Source organism: Lontra canadensis, unplaced genomic scaffold (assembly GCF_010015895.1).
Source record: "Lontra canadensis isolate GAN:19392208 unplaced genomic scaffold, GSC_riverotter_1.0 scaffold1, whole genome shotgun sequence".
NCBI lineage: Eukaryota > Metazoa > Chordata > Mammalia > Carnivora > Mustelidae > Lontra > Lontra canadensis.
This window is the reverse complement of record NW_022630995.1, coordinates 23,969,998-23,986,847: the sequence shown is the minus strand read 5'-3', so window position 1 is coordinate 23,986,847 and position 16,850 is coordinate 23,969,998. Positions and strand designations below refer to the sequence as shown.

Here is a 16,850-nt window from a genome sequence, read left to right as displayed (position 1 = left end):
TCAACAGAAGAATGGATAAGGAAGATGTGGTCCATATACACTATGGAGTATTATGCCTCCATCAGAAAGGATGAATACCCAACTTTTGTAGCAACATGGATGGGACTGGAAGAGATTATGCTGAGTGAAATAAGTCAAGCAGAGAGAGTCAATTATCATATGGTTTCACTTATTTATGGAACATAACAAATAGCATGGAGGACATGGGGAGTTAGGAGAAGGGAGTTGGGGGAAATTGGAAGGGGAGGTGAACAATGAGAGACTATGGACTCTGAAAAACAATCTGAAGGGTTTGAAGAGGTGGAGGGGTGGGAGGCTGGGGGAATCAGGTGGTGGGTATTAGAGAGGGCACGGATTGCATGGAGCACTGGGTGTGATACAAAAACAATGAATACTGTTATGCTGAAAATAAATTAAAAAATGATTAAAAATTTTAAAAAAATGAAAAAAAAATATGTACTTAGAGTAGAACATATACAAACTACAAAGATTATAAAAAATCACCCAAAGTGAGTGAGTATATATACAATACAAGCTAAGTTTTTAAAACCACCTAACGTGTCCATGCAACTCCACTGACCTTCTACTATGAAAAATGCCTCCACTTTTGCACACCCAAGAACATTGCATGCCTGGCAGGTATAGAGGCCTTCGTCCTCCTTCCTCACCCTGCGGATGGTTAGGTTCCGGTTCCCATCCTTCAGTACAATACCTAAGAGATAAGAAAAATAATTGTTTCTATTTGTGATGTGATCTGGTGGAGTTTTTCAGGAAAAAAAAATCTAAAAATATAAATGGTGTCCTTTCCTTGGACTAGTGTCTAATTCCAAAGAGTGGTACAGGATACATTGCTGACTCATCACCCCCGGCTTCCCTGAGAATTCAACAAGGCTCTAAATACTTTAATTTAGAGTCTAGAAAATGAGCCAGACCATGGACACTAATTTGCTTTTTTTTTTTTTTTTTTTAGCTATCTAAAACAAATCAAGACATAATGTGGGGTTTGGGACACGTCTCCAGGAAAATTCTGCAACCAGTGAGAGAGAGACATATTTTATTCACCTGAGTCTTCTACAAGTGTCTCATTATCTTTAAACCATGTAACTTGTGGAGGGGGATTCCCAGACGTGGTGCATGAAACTTCAATGGTTTCACCAATGCTTGTAGTCTGATTCTCCAGGAATCCAGTGATCATGGGTGCCACACGCTCTATGCACACACACAAAAAATCACACATTTAGTTATAACTTTTGAAATGGTTTTAGCATTGGTAAACTAATAAACAGTGTAAACTTCATAAACAGTAGGCTGTTGATTTACTAAACTGCAAATACACAGAAGTTGATGATAGTACCGCTGGTCACTGAGTAAAGTTAAATGGAACAAGTCAGGATGGTTGAGATAGATCACTACATCTCTTTGAACATTCCTATTAGTGATTCTAACTAGTTGTCACATCACAAAATAAAGGCTGTCACTTTTATGTTTTTTTTCCTCTAATTAGACTCAGCTTCCCCAAAGAGAAACTTTCCCTCCCAGGAAAGTTCTAGCCAGTGACACCCATGAATTCCACCATGTTTCTCTTGGAAAGTGTGAAACTTCAGTGTAATTCAACAAAGAATGCCTTATATTTATTTGGCACTTTTTACAAAACTCACTCATACTATTTCTGTTGCTCCCTATCAATCTTAGAATGGACAATAATATTAATCTTATTTCACAGATGAAAAAAAACTGCAGTTCAGGAGGTAAGCAAATTGCCCAAGTCCCTGTAACTAAGTAAGTGTTTGAACTAATAATAGAATCTGGCAAACCTAAAGGACTAGTCCAGTGCCATTTCCACTAAAACACAAATGAGAAAGACAACCATCCCTAAAGAAAGTCAAAGGTTTCAAGAAAATTAAGCCCATGGGTATTTCTTTCAATGTATAGCAAAACTTGAGATTTGCCCTTCCATCAAAGGTTTGTAGAAATATCTTGTCCAAAACAATCAAAAGGAATCTTGCTGAAAGGATCCACTTTAACATTTAACAAAATGCGATTACCTCAGTGGTGAACTACATTGGGGTTTAAGCAAATGTCCTGGGCTCTAGTCTATTCTAAGAATAATTTTAGGAAAATAACTTGGGAGTTGTTAGAGAAGCAAACCAGTTCAATGTGAGCACAAATTTCCCAGGCATGTCCTCCTTCATGTCTCTTTCTGAATTCTTCTATTACTTTGAAACCAGACTGGTCACCAAGGTGAACAGAAAACACATGGTCATATATGTGATATGATAAGAAGGGCCCTGGGAATGACTTCACCCAAAAATTTTCCTTCTTTTAACATCTAAGTCTTAACACTAGCAAACACTATCCTAGAGTCTGTCTGAAGATGCCTCTTAAAATATGCCAAGCCCTCTGAGGAAGATATTATTCCTCTAAAACCTTGGTATAGATTCATTCACCTGGGCTGTTTGTTTCCCTTCTTAAGAGTAAAATCAGACAATACATGTCTCCCAGAAATTGGGAAGGCACACTAAAGAGAGGAGAAAATGGAGAAAGTGGACACAAAGAGATCTTCCTAAATTTGTCCAATTTCCCAGGGACAGAGGCATGATTACATAGCTTTTGTGCAAGACACGGGTTAGATGAGGTGTGGAGAGTGGTTCCCTGGGGAATTTACAAAGCTATCTGCTCATTAAAATGATCATCCCATAGATCTCTATGCTGGACTACATACCCAAAAGGACAGGCAGTGCCATGTAACAGCACTCCCATGGGCTCCTAAACAACCCAAGAATCCTACTCTTCATGTGGCAGACACCTTACTGAGCACCTAGTATGTGCCACTATGTTCTATGATGTGAGCTACTTCAAGGAGTAAGACAGAAAACAATTCCTGTCCTCATAGACACAGAGACCTCAGTGTGCCATGCCTGCCCAGTGGTTGCCTACATTCTCATCTCGTCTACCTACTCACTACTGTGAACTTCTGAAAACTTCTTAGCTCACAGTAGGCATTCCATGGATATGTGTCTACTGAAATATACGAATGTCCAGAGTGAAGCAGGAATTTTCCCAGTTTAAGCTAATCCCTTGTAGACAGTAGGGAAATCCTATCATCAGAGCTGGAAAGAAACACGTTATTTTCTCTCTTTAATACATCATTTCACCACTATTCACCTCCTTCTGCCTCAAAAACCCTCAGTGAATAGGTAAGTGTGCACCAGTCTACTTCATAAGCTCCTAGAGGACAGTAATCTTATAGTCCCTAAAAGCACTACATAGAAGGCATTCCAACTGTCTTTGATGACCCCACATTGCCTCCCTACCTAATACCGTGAGCTGTCGGACCACGCAATGTCTTTTCTTGGTCTTCCTGTCCTGGGCAAAGCACACATAGTCTCCTTGGTCCCGCAAGGATGCATTCTGGAGCTCCATGATCAAAATGTCACTTGTGCCATTAGAGATCTTGGAGGCATTCATTTTCCAAAGAGCATCCAAGTTCTTGCAAACAGGTGTGGGCAACTCTCCCACATGGCTTGGCAGAGCCTGTGAGCTAATCTTGTACCACATGAGGTCCTCAAACATAGTTCTGTCTGCAGAGCACCACAAAGACACACTCTCCTGCTCAGTTGGCTGGGCATGAGGTTGCAAAGTGACTTTAGGGCCCCCTGAAATATAAAACCCATGGTTAGAAAATGATGATTTAATTTGGGCAGCGCACGATTCTCTCCTTGTTGTCTTCAGACTGCTATAAAGCATCAAGAAAAGTGAAGCTCTAGCAATCCCAGGCAATGTAATACAAGAAAACAATCAAACTAGACAATTCTGGCCCCCAAATGCATTATTTTACCAAGATGCAGTCCACAGATACACATCAAATCTCCACTTTGGGCTCTAAACACAGTTTTTGAGATTGAAAAAAAAAAAATCCAAAACATATTCAAAGCAGATAATTATAACATAGAACTTTAAAAATGTAGTTCCTCATTGACAAATCACACTCAGTGACATTAAAGCTGTATTTATGAAAGCAAATTAGCTCAGACTGAACTCTTTCACCTAGTCCAGTCAGCTAAAGCTTATCCATAAAACTGAGATGAGCAGGCAGAATCAGCAGCATTGGGAGGAAACTGTCCCTATGCCATTATAATTCCCTCCAGAAAACTCAGTGCTGTCAACCGTTCAGTACCAAGCCCCCTGAAGGAACCCCAAGAAGCCAAGTGCTGGGTTACACTTGGATGGTGGAGACATGATTATGATGTAGGACTTGTGGCTAACAACAACGTGAAACCATTCTCTCCCCTGAGGGAATAGGAGTGTCAGTTGCACTGACTTCACATGAGCCCAAGAGCTAGCAGAGGAGTCTTCAGTTACGAACAAAAGCACCCAGAATCAGTCCAACTCCTCTCCTGAAACACCATGCCACTCAGGAATGGCAAGGACCACAGAATATCAGAGAGCTTAGCGCCCAGCTGGTGAGAGACCCAGCTGGTGAGAGACCCCACCCCACACACAGAGTGGTACTTACTGGTCACATGGAAGGAGATCACCCTCTCTCCTCTCCCAACTTTGTTGATGGCTTCACATTTGTACAAGGCTGACACATTTGCCGCTTGGATAACAAGGGTACTTACAGTCTATTTAAAAATAAAAAAAGAAAACTCAGGCCATAAACAAGGAAGATTGTGTTTATGCACAAGAATTCAGACTAAAATTCAACCTGTGAGACCTGCGTACTCCATTCATACTACTGCACTGACCTCTCTCAAATCCACACAATTATAATTACGCTTGTGTGGTTCATGCATTACACAAAACAGACACTGGAAAACGAAAAGGAAATAAAGTGTTTTAACACTGTATGCATTTTCTCATTTCTGTATCTGTAAAATCAGAATCACCTTACAACAGATGTACAGATTTAACGGCACACATGTTTTACCATCCTCTGGTAAGATATTATTAAGTCGATGGCACTTCTAAAAGTCAGTGGTGTTTTCAAACTAACTTAATATGTTAGTATTTTATCATACAATTAATGTGACTATCCATCTCCGATATCCCTCACATAAGATTGACCTCGTGCTTTCATTCCATCCTTCTATCCTTCCAGAAAAGAAAGAGAGGGAGACTTTCAAATTAAAGAACTTCGAACTCACTTTGTTTTTTCCTTCAATTATGGCAAATTGATTTTTGTTGACTTCAATTTTATTTCCCCCCTGGAAGTCATCCACATTTCTCCATCCTTTACAAGTATGTGGGTTTGTCATTAAGGCAGCGTGGCTATAAGGAAGAAATAACAGCTTTTATTTTGACTTAATTTTTCTTTAGTTCAAATCCACAGCAAGGAAAGGAGTCCAAGGTTGGTTCTTATGTTCTTAGAAATAACTTTCAGTGCACACTACCACATTACACGATTTGGCGCCAATTAAAAATAGGCCTCAGCAAAGAAGGAAGAGGTTCTAGGTACATTCTTCCAGGATACAGGAGGGAAACAGTTATTCTGGGAACAAACCTCCATTCATAAATTGAATCGACAAGACAATTCAAGTTAATTTAGTTCAAAGGAAGACAAGGAAACTAAGAAGTCATTGGGCTTCTTAAAGTAATCTCCCTGGGACCGTGGCCTTTGTGTAGGAAATGGTCAGCATCTGAGGAAGAAACTAGTAGTGGCCATCTCAAAAACAACAACAGGAAGTGAACTGCTCGGGGTAGTAGTGGGTGGCTTGTTGTTTTGTCTTCCTAAGGATGTCTGGACTTGTGTGAGAACCTGATAAGCTGGGCCTGAGAATCCAAAGGCTGCAGCCAGGTCTGCAGCTCCCTCATATCCACCAGCTTTTCCTCTGAGATGGACCTTCCCCCAGATAAGAAGGAGAGAGAGCGGTATTCACCAGTTGACTGGTATAAGGAAAAACACCAAAGATTAGCAATTGGCAAAGTGAGCAAAGAGCCTGGTTTGGAGAGGTCTGCACCAGGGCTAAGTTAGGAAGAGAAAGCTAGCTGATCTCAAGGTGGGACACCCCAAGGAAAGACATGTCCTAAAACATAAGACATGGAGAAAGATGGAAGGATAGTAAAAGTATAACTTGGGGCATAACTTTCTTAGGAATGGCCTTCTCGGGGTGGAATGGCATTATACCACAGTGTAGCTGTAAGAAATGCACAACAGCATTTGTTGGAAAAAGAGGATGTGGGCTACTCACAAGGGCTTGTAGGCGCACTCCTCCAGCTGCCAATACCAGCGAATGTGATGTGGCGGTGGGACAGAGTAGACCGTGCATGTCAGCATTTGTGTGGTGCCGTACTGGTAAGAATCTACCAGAGAGATCAGGGACTTCTCACCGATCTGCGGTGGGACTGGACATGGGGGAAGCCACATTTTAATTTTCAATCTACTTTGAGAAACAGAAAGTGGAAGTTTTCATGAACTGAAGCCTATGTTTCTATAAGCATATGATTTTGCCCTCTTTTTCTTTTTCAAAGAACATCTAGACTGCGACATGGGAGATATGACTTCTAGTGATAACCATCATCCTCATAAGTGGAGGACTGTGTGCAAGTCTGTCCACCCTCTGCCTCAGTTTTTCTCAGTCTGCATGATAGGGATAACTTTCCTTGTGCTCGCAATCTCAAAAGATCATAAAGAAAGAAACTCATTGTGACTGGCACAGCAAATACGTTCATTAAGTGCTAGCCATTGTTATAAGTGCTCTGCATAGATTAATTCACTTAATTACACAGGAGAAAAATGAAACAGAAACATTAAATGACTTGCCCAAGGTAACCTGCTTCTCTTCCTTCTCCCTCCTCTTCTTCCATTTCCTTCCTTCCTTCCCTCCACACTCTCTCCCTCCTTCCCTTACATTTCTTCCCTCCCCCCTCTCTCTTTCTCACTTTTATTCTCTTTTTCCTTTTTTTTTTCTTTTTCTGGTTCCAAAGTCATTAATGCAAAACTATTCCCCCATTGCTATCAACTTAAAGCCTCAAATTATACTCTCAAATTTTGACTTTTTATATTTATCTTATATAGCAGGGTAAACGGTAGGGTGAATCAAATGTTTAGTGACTTCATGAATTCTTGAGATGGGGTTATATACAATGTCCATTTTTACATCTTTATTTTGTGTTCATTTTCTTCTCCCTACCCTACTCATTAGCTTTCCAGCTTCTCACCATTCCCCAATGTCTGATTCCTGAGTGGCTTCTGAGTGACATTTCTGGAACCTTTTCCCTTTAAAATTTTCTCCCTGAAGCTGATGTCCCAGAAAAGAAATGAAGCAAAGCTCAGCAGACATACAGAGTGGTGGCAGGATATAAAGGGAAACACTTTAATTTACAAAAGAAGATCCTGAAGTTTTCATATGCCAGGCCAATATGGAGAACAAAGAATTCTAACAGAAAAGCATTTCCCAAACTGTGTTTGGGGCAAGAGATTAACGGATTTCCAGGGTGGGAGGGGGATGCTCTGGTCAAATATCTTTGTCAAACCCTCCATACTCTATGTGTCTTTCCCTGGAGAATGGCAATATACATGAACACATTAAATAAAGGTCCTGAGAAGTGCAGCTATAAAGACACCTGTTGTACATTGACTTAATATCTCCTACACTTACTTGACCATATACTGTTTTATTCCCTACCCAGACACTTTCAGTTTGAAAAACAATGTTCAAATCATCCTTAAATCAAAAACTTAGTATCTTCCCTTTATAGCCTCAGAGTCAGATAGATCTTAGATTCCTGTTTAAGAAAAAAAAATTAAGTTCCAACAAGCCAACAATGTCAAACTGCAAAAGCTTTCTGAGTTGGAACCTGTCTTTGCATCATACTAGCAGCTTCCCACAAAATTCAAAAAGACTCTTGCACATTTGTATGCCAGGTGCAATTTCATAGGACAATTTCATGAGATAAGAGCAAAGGTAGTACAACAACTGTCCCTGTAGGCATTCTTATTTCACAGCATATAGCCATCAAGTCTATCATCTATGTGAATACCGCACTTGACACCAAACAGTCCATTTACATGGCCTCTTAAGCAAACATATCCAGAGTGCACTGTCCTATACCCCACTTCAACTCCGCTGCTCTAGGTCATTTTTAAAAATAGGAGCCTATTCATGATGGGAATGAAGCAACAGGTGACAAAGGAAAGGTGGCCTGGCTGTTTAAGAAGATATAATCGTACTATTTATAATTAATTTTGGGCAGAGAAGGAAAACTGAATAAACTCACCATTCACAACCAGAGATACCATGTGGCTTTGTCTCTCCTTTGACATGGGGTTTGTGAGGATGACAGTGTAATTTCCTGTATCTTTTTCACTCACTTCCGTAATAACCAGTTCCTTTTGCCCTTTTACTGTGTGATTGGACTCAATGGGTTTTCCATTTTTATACCTTGGAGGAAAAAATTCCCAGAATTATTTTAATTTAAGGGTTTGCTTTCAGGTGGAACAATGCTTTGCATTTATCTGCAATACTTACCATTTTATTTCAGGGGTAGGGTAAGCAAGGTACTTCACAGGGACTTTAACACGGTCTCCCACTGTGGCTTCCACCAAAGATTCCATGCTACTATCAAAAGCAATAAAAGGTTTTTCTGGAAGAAAATAAAAATAGTTATTCTCATAAATGTCACCTTATTATTAATGGTCATTTGGTTTAGTTTTTCATGTCAAGTGAAGAGTCAAAGATCTGCGGAGTCTGAGCTGCCACGGGGCAGGGATTTCCCCACACTTCCTTTCCTTGGTCGCGGTCCAGCTTCTCCCACACAACTGGCCTCTGAATTTGCTTTCCTCTCCCTCCAGGTGCACACTGCAAGCCTACTGACTGCTCAAGTTTCAGTTCAAGAGTTTGCTCCTCTGGGAAGCCTTCTCCAAGTCCTCCAGGGACCTTAGGAAGCTCCTTGTCTACTCCCATGGGACCCTATCCCTACGTCCCAGGACTCAGTCCTCAGTCACTTCTCTTTAGCTACACCTTCCTCCAGGCTCAGCCATAAAGTGCCATCCACATTACTACTAAACTTGTATTTCTTCCTCTGACTCCTCTGGGTTCAAGGTGTATATATTAAATATCTCTATTTGGATGCTTAGTGGGCATGTCCAAATAAACAGACCTAACACTGTTTCTCCAAATTTTACTTTCCTGTCAGTCTTCCCTCTCTCAGTAAATAAAACCACCATTCGCTCACTAGCTCACATTGATTCAAATCATCTTCTGTTCTTTTTCTCTTACCCCACCCCCCAACAGCCACTGAGTCAAAAGGCAGATCCTGCTGGCTCTATCTTCAAAGATATATCCAGAATCAGATCATTTCCCCAAGCCACTCGTCATCTCTCACCTGGATGCCTGCAACTAGCCCCCCACTGGTGTCCCTACTTCTGCCCTTACTTCCCTAAAGCATTTCTCAAAAAATACATAGTAATCCTACAAAAACATAAACCCAGACCATGTCTCTGTTCAAACCCTTCTATGAATTCCCATATTATAAAATCCAAAATCTTTACCAAGGCCTATAAGTTGGGTGCCATATGAATTATCACCTAAACTGAGATATTTATGAGTTATTATGTGACATCATTATAAGTGGAAGAGAATAAATAAGAACTTAAGTTATTTGTTCAAAGCCCCAAAGACAGTAATTAAATCCAGGCCTCCCCAATTACAAAGCCCATGAATAAACACAGGCCTCTCAGCCTTGCCATAAAATGAAAATTTTAAAACTATCTTAGATCATAATACTTTGCTTATTATCCTACTAATCATAGCATCAACAACAATCACAATAAGTGACAATAAGTAAAACTTAGTAAGTGCTTACTGTATCAGCTCACCTCATTATTAAAGTTGGGATTTGAACCCAAATTGTGCTTTTGGCCTCTAGGTCATATGGTCTCCCTAAGCAGGAGCTCAAAAATATCTTCTGAATGAACAAAGCCAACCTAAATTTATTTAAATTATCTCACTTTTCAAGGCACTGCATAACTCCGAAGGAGATCTTAGCTTACCATGGACCCTGACTGACGTGTTGCTTTTCATGGTCATCATCCCACTGGAAGCTGCACAGATATACTGTCCTTGGTCACTCCGGGTTACACCATCTATAGTCAAGGTGCTCAAAAATTTCTTCATCTCACTTCCAGACTGGGTTTTTAGGTCCCGGATGACAACTTTTTTATGCCGATGCTGAAAAAAGAAGTTCACTGAATTTTCAAAGTCCAGCACAACATTACCTGGTAGCATTTAGATACCCACAAGATCAAACCTTGGCCCTTGGAGAACACTATTCACGCCAAAAATAAGGGATCTCAGAACATTTCATAACATCTAGACAACCAATATATTTGGTTTCAGGAGAAATAAATGGAACCAATTGAATTAAGGTTTTTAAAGATGAGATGGATATGTACTGAAGAAACACAAGCAAATATGACCACTGCTTAAGGAGAAGTGGGTTTTATGCCCTCTCTTGAAGACAAATTCCCTTAGAGGGAAAACAGAACAAAGACTTTGGACCACAGAGAAATAATGCAACCTGAAAAGATGTAACCTAGAGGAAATTCATCTTCACAGCCTGATGGTAGCAGAGTGGAACCAAGTTCTTGGCATTGCATTCGTTTTCCATGGATGCTATATGTTCTTTGGTTCTTTTAAACTGTGTGTGTGTGTGTGTGTGAGAGAGAGAGAGAGAGAGAGAGAGTTAAGGGCCTTACATTTTATCTGGCCAGAGAGGTCCCTATCTCTCAAGCCAACTCCACTGCACTTATTATCAAAGTATTGAGAGGCCTGGCTTTGCATTGTTAGTGTTACCTTCGAAGAAGGGTATTCCCAGTTGAAATCAATCCCCACATTTAGTTCAGTCCTTGCAGTACAGTTTAAGACAAGCCTCTCTCCAACAGACAGCTCAATTTCAAGAGGGGGGCTGACAACCACATCATAAATCTTATACCCTAGAGCAAGGAAATTGAAAACACAGAGAAAGAGAAAACAAATCTATAACTTAGCATGTATTTTTTCAAAAATGATGCAACTTCAAAATGTGCCACATCTTTTTTCCCTGAGGGCCTCACCAATACTTGGTACTTCCCAGCAAAGTGGCCTACAGAGACGTACAAAGCAAAACTACAGAGACTTACAAAGCAAAACTACAGAGACTTACAAAGCAAAACTATAGAGACTTACAAAGCAAAACTACATCTCAAAGATGTAGCTCAGTGGCTAGGAAAGCAGCATTTGTGAATACTCAATAGCCAACAAAGCCATCCTTAGTAAATTATAGAGCTTTCCATAAAATAGGTATAATTAAAAGAACTGATGCCAAGCAATGTTCTTAACATTGAATTTTCCATAAAATATGCTCCAATAATAACACTCATTTCCATCCTTGCTTTTGGCAAGAAAATAGAAAAACTCAATTGTGCAGAGGTTTATTTAGCAGAGAAGAGTAGATGTAACAGATTGCCCCACACTAGATCTTGAATTAATATATTTTTCAGTATCCTTTGTCCTTCACCCAGTACCTTAATCTCCAGGATCTTAATATAGGAAGCTAGTCTTTAATGTCTGATTTAATGATACAGAAAGAAACTGTCCACTTACCTACAACCACAACTATGTACATAATAGACTGGTAACTTTCATCATTAATTTTTGCTTCACAGAAGACCATGCCAGCATAGCTGATCATGTAGCTGGGGATAATAAAGCCTTTCTTACTGTCCCAGGAAATTCTGTTACCATCAGGAACAAACCTCTTTTCTGGATACCTCTGGGTAGAAAAGAAATATCAAATATTGAATAAAGTGCTATCCAAAAGTGAAAATCATGTAAAATGATCACTAAAGAATTCATCACTAAAGAATATAAACTAGTTTTATTATCATTTTGACCCTTCCCAGAGGATCTTTAAAACATACGGCTGATAATATATTACATATAGGCTACCCACCTTAACCTTATGAAAACATGAGAAATGATTGAAAAAGATGTAACTTACTGCACAAAGTGATACATTGAGGTTGGAAATGGACCCAAGACATGGAATCACCACAGTTTTGTTTTTCTTCTCAGTGATGTAAACAACTTCATGTTGGTCACTAACAGAAGCAATAAATGGAGATCTGTAATCTGGAAGAAAAATTAATTCCCTTAGTTAATGGCATTTACTGAAAAGTTGATTTTGCTTCCAGTTCATAAACTCTACCCAGAGAAGCAAATGATTGAGAATGACATTTCACAGCAGGCAAAGGAATCCACAGAATGGTCCGCTGGTAGATCTCTGGCTCCAAAGATATGCTGCAGAAAGGGTGTGTGTGTGTATGTGTGTGTGTGTGTGTGTGTGTGTGTGTGTGAAAATCTGAAAGAAAACCCCTAGAATGAAATTGACTCCTTTCATTAGGATCATCAACAAGTAGAATATATTTTATAGGTTTCACATTTAAACAGATGGATCATTATAATTTTTTTCAAAATGAAGGAGCGTACTTCATTTTTCATATACATTTTCATATATACATATATATTCTTCATAGACACTAAATATTTTTCAAGTACATTAATTTAAAGTAATTTTTTAAATTTTAAATTAATTTTGAAGTTAAATCTGTACTTTACCTACTGAATTTTATTGATGCTTAAAAAAAAAGCATATTCTCTTTTTAAGCAAATAATGTCCAAGGGCCATGAAAATAAAGCAATGGATTCCAAAGGATCTTTAAAATAAGCAGAAAATAACTTTTTGATTCAATTATTCAAGAAAAAAAATGATGTGGGTATTTTAAGATTGTGAGCACTAGGTATGAGATTCTTTATAAAATAATGATCAGTGGTTTTGAGTTCAGTTTAAAATTCAGCAACCATTAAATCTTCAATGATAAAAACTCAAAAAACCCCATGGCAAAAAGTGAGAAGAAAACAAAAGAGATTTTAATGTCATTCAAACATTGTTCCTACATGTGAATACACCTCTGGAAAAATAGTCCACTCCCCAGAATCGCTATACTGTGAAATCGTACTTGAAATCTCACAGAGATAATGATTCAGACTGCTATGCCCAACACACCTGATCGAGCATTTCCAGAGTTCTTCAGGATGTCTGGTCAAAGTAAAGAAAGAGTTAATTAAACCAAAGGGAGAAAGGCAGCTAATTCCCTGCAACAGCAGAAGTTTGATTTCCTTCCCAGCTGGAAAGCACAAAAAGGCAGCCAATCCAGCCCACCACATGCCATAGCCATTATCTTATGAGGCCAAGACCCACTTCCTGGCTCCATCCATTGCTGGAGGGAATGGGGTCAGAAGACTAAGGAAGCAAGGTAGGGACCAGAAGGGACATTAAAGGGCCATCCATAAGAAATACTTCAGTGCTTTCTTTCTCATTGTTAAACCTCATGACAAAAATCTTGGACAGCTCATCTCCTAGAACATTAGGCTTAGACAGGAAGCAGAATTTAATGGTATACCCAAAGACAGGCAATGCATAAATAAACAGTGCCAGGGATTGTTACTTCTGAATATTACCTACTTTCATCCACATACTATGAAATATTACCAAGCTTGCTTACAGAACAAGTCCTTGGAAGCTAAGTTAACCCCTTACGTAAGACTAAAGCTATTCAGTAAATCAGTTCTATTTCAGTATTCCAAAAAAAGGAAATAAACAAAAGAAACCCAAACAACCACCCATCCTCTCAAAATAAAATATTTACTGTAACTCTTGAAATGAATTTTCACATGTCTTCAGGTTTCCTGACTTGGGGAGAAGGAAATAACGAGATACTATGGGAGAGGTTCATCTTGTAGTATTTCCAGACAGGCTAAAAGCAGGAAATCCTTGCAATCTTCTGAGAAAGCCTGATCTCCCAAGACTGCCAGATCAAAAGGAGCCAGAAATTCTCGAAGATCTGAGCCTTGTCTCTTTCAAATTCTGCAGAGGAAGGAGGAGGGCACAGAATTTTATCTTGGACTGTGCTCACCCTGGGCAAAAAAAAGTCTCAAATATTGTGCAGTCCAAGAATGACATACGTTATTTTGATGTAGTCTCCATTTTCCCACAGCACTGGCCATATTGCACTATTGATGTGTAAATGGAGATATCCAAGATGCTTCTGGAAAAAAGTCTAAGCCATCTTCACCTGCCTCAAATCCTCTGGGATGCAAAAAATCTATACAAATGTATAAATAAAATGTCTAAACAGCTCATTTTCACCGAAAAGAAAAATATTTAGTATACTCAAGCAAAGTACTTACTAATTAGTACTAATTACTGTTAATTAGTACTAATGTTAGTAACACTAACATTCCCCAAAATTGTATGACAGAATTATAACTATCATCATTCAGGTCGGGTTTCCACAGGAAAATTAACATAGTATAAGATTTTTGAAACACTAAACGAAAATAATTTATATTGTATTATTAGATACGTGTAACATTGTGTTTTATTCTACATGGATGTTAAATTGACCTCCATGGTGTCAATCCCAAATTGCAAACTCTAGAAAGATGTTGTATATCATCCAATACCTCAGACCACATAAGCAAAGGAAAGAAACACTGTCCTCAAAAAGCCCTTTGAGGTAGTATCTTCATTTGCACAAGAGGATGGAAATTGTTTTTCACAAAGTGTAAATCGGAAAAGAAAAGTTCTCATGTACATAAAAGCTCCAGAGCCCTTGGCTGTTTCCCTGGACATTCTTGAGAAAATCTCCTACCCTGTTGTAGATAACCTATCTCTCCACAGAAACCTCTCTGGAACGCACCCCTGAACCCCCCTTTTCAAGGATTTCAGGTTCTTTTTCTCAAACATCAGAAGGCTTTTTATAAATCCCCATAGCCAATTGTGAATACAGATTTCCCTTAGAAACAAAGAGCAGAACCACACTAACTGGGCAAGAGATGTAATGGGCCCAAGTTGCAGGACAAAGCAATGAATCTGATTCTCAGAGGAAACCTTGAGAGAAAAGAACTTTGTGTATTCCTGTTGGCAAACAGCCTTTGGAGCGAGCCTTTGTCACACTCCATTGTCCTTGATTCTTCTTGCCTGTGGTGTTTTATACCTGGTAAATCAGCTTAGGAAATGAATTTGATGTAACTACTTACCTTGAACATGGACATAAATGGTTGAGGCCCTGTCAGTGTCCTGGTAGAAGCACTTGTAGGCTCCAGTATCATTTCCAGTCACTTTTGGGATTGTGAGCATCTTACAGAAGGGGCTGTCCTTGCACTCAGTCACTGCCACTCTTTTCTCAGAGCCACTCTGATTGTTGGGCCAGAGCCAGTCCAAGTCCCTCTCTCCACTGAAAAATTAATTCCAGGCAAGTGATCATGGGTAATGCCATATTATGAGGCTATTTCTAAGAAAACAGAAGGTTTGTTTCTCAAACTTATATAAACTCAACAGATAGATTCACAGCCTTCTACCAATGACAGACTGAATGGGCAAATGACAAAAAGCCATAAACTCAGCTTCAGACACCACTTATAAGAATTCCTGAGTTTTCTATTAATTAACTTATTCACTCAACAAATATTTCTTAAGCGGGTGCTATGTGCCAAGTGTTGTTAAAGTCTGGGGACACAACAATGAACAAATCAGACAAAAACCAATGCCTTTATGGAACGTCAGTCTAGTTAAAAGAAACAGGCAATGAAATAGTAAGTAAACCTCAATGAAGCTGAATTTTTTTTAGTAAAATTTATGGTGTAAGTAAAGTGTAAGGTGGTGATAAGTACTGTGGAGAAAATATAGAATATGCAAAGAGTAAAGAGTTCTGGAGGGAGGGGGCTTGATGAAGCCATATAAACACAGGGAACAACAGTATTCCAGACAGAGGGAACAGAAAATGTAAGGGCCTTGGGACAGGAGTATCTGGAGTATCAGGGGAATGTCAAGGAAGCCAGAGTAGTCAGGTAACAGTGGCAGGCAGGAAAATGAGAAGTGAGATTGAGAAGGAAGAGGGCGCAATTGTTTCAGAGCCTCACAGAATCTTATACAGACTGCATTCAAACAAAGATTACTTTCATTGCAGCATTTCCCTGCAAAGCCCTAAGAAAGATAGTCCACATTAAAAAAAAAAAAAAAAAAAAGGCAACATCATTGATACTTCTTTCAAAGAATCTGAACTTTCCACAAAGTTGCAGCTACATGAGCAAAGTTACCTTAACACACTCCATGGCTTTTCCAGGACCTAAAAAATTCTTTTCAATGAGTTTTAAAAGGAAGTATGGGATCTTTGGAGATTTTAAATACCCTCTGTTATTGAAGATGGGTAAGAGGAAAATCCACTAAGAAATGTGTCTTGAGATATCAAAGCTGGAGAAATAGCACAATTACTATGTCTTTTCCCAAGGGCTGGATATGGGTTACCTACCCTTGATAAGGGGATGAGAATATCCTTTGCAGTCTACAGTCTGAAATAGATCTGTGTCATGTTGACCACTGGTGTTCATCAAGTGTAAGCAATGGCAGTAAGCTGACCAAGGTTCTCTGTGGACCCCTGGCTCTCTTATAAGAGGGCAATATCACCTCCCCACATCTTTGCCAAAGACACACTGAGAGGTTCCTGAGAAGTCTCCAGGTCACTGCATTAAACCCCCAAGTCTTCTATATTTCCTTTGGGGGTTGGGGCTATGACACAAAATCTAAATGGTTCTCCCTTTCAAAGAACTTGGCTTCCCCAGTTAGCAAAAAAATCAATAGCACGACTTCTTGCTAGCAAATCTTGCTAGCAAAATTCCAGAACATCAAGTCGAAGCATGAAGTCCATTACCTGTGCAGAACATGCACTCAGTAATATTAATGGCCGAATATCAAACTGCTACCACAGTCATAATTTCATCAGAAAGTAAAATTCCTGGCAAGGGCTA

General features: G+C 39.3%; 1 protein-coding gene across 1 annotated transcript in view; it reads right to left on the bottom strand.

The window, feature by feature from the left end:
* The window catches only part of KDR (kinase insert domain receptor), a 44,410-nt gene that overhangs the window by 22,572 nt on the left and 4,988 nt on the right, over positions 1 to 16,850 (bottom strand). The window contains exons 3-15 of the mRNA XM_032851419.1: positions 15,084 to 15,280; positions 11,983 to 12,113; positions 11,586 to 11,754; positions 10,797 to 10,936; positions 9,995 to 10,172; positions 8,472 to 8,586; positions 8,221 to 8,384; positions 6,192 to 6,345; positions 5,148 to 5,271; positions 4,517 to 4,625; positions 3,315 to 3,656; positions 1,063 to 1,209; positions 581 to 712 (exon numbers count right to left, since the gene is read on the bottom strand). Of these exons, the coding sequence (XP_032707310.1) occupies positions 581 to 712; positions 1,063 to 1,209; positions 3,315 to 3,656; positions 4,517 to 4,625; positions 5,148 to 5,271; positions 6,192 to 6,345; positions 8,221 to 8,384; positions 8,472 to 8,586; positions 9,995 to 10,172; positions 10,797 to 10,936; positions 11,586 to 11,754; positions 11,983 to 12,113; positions 15,084 to 15,280 (2,102 nt within the window). The remainder of the gene's footprint in view (positions 1 to 580; positions 713 to 1,062; positions 1,210 to 3,314; positions 3,657 to 4,516; positions 4,626 to 5,147; positions 5,272 to 6,191; positions 6,346 to 8,220; positions 8,385 to 8,471; positions 8,587 to 9,994; positions 10,173 to 10,796; positions 10,937 to 11,585; positions 11,755 to 11,982; positions 12,114 to 15,083; positions 15,281 to 16,850) is intronic.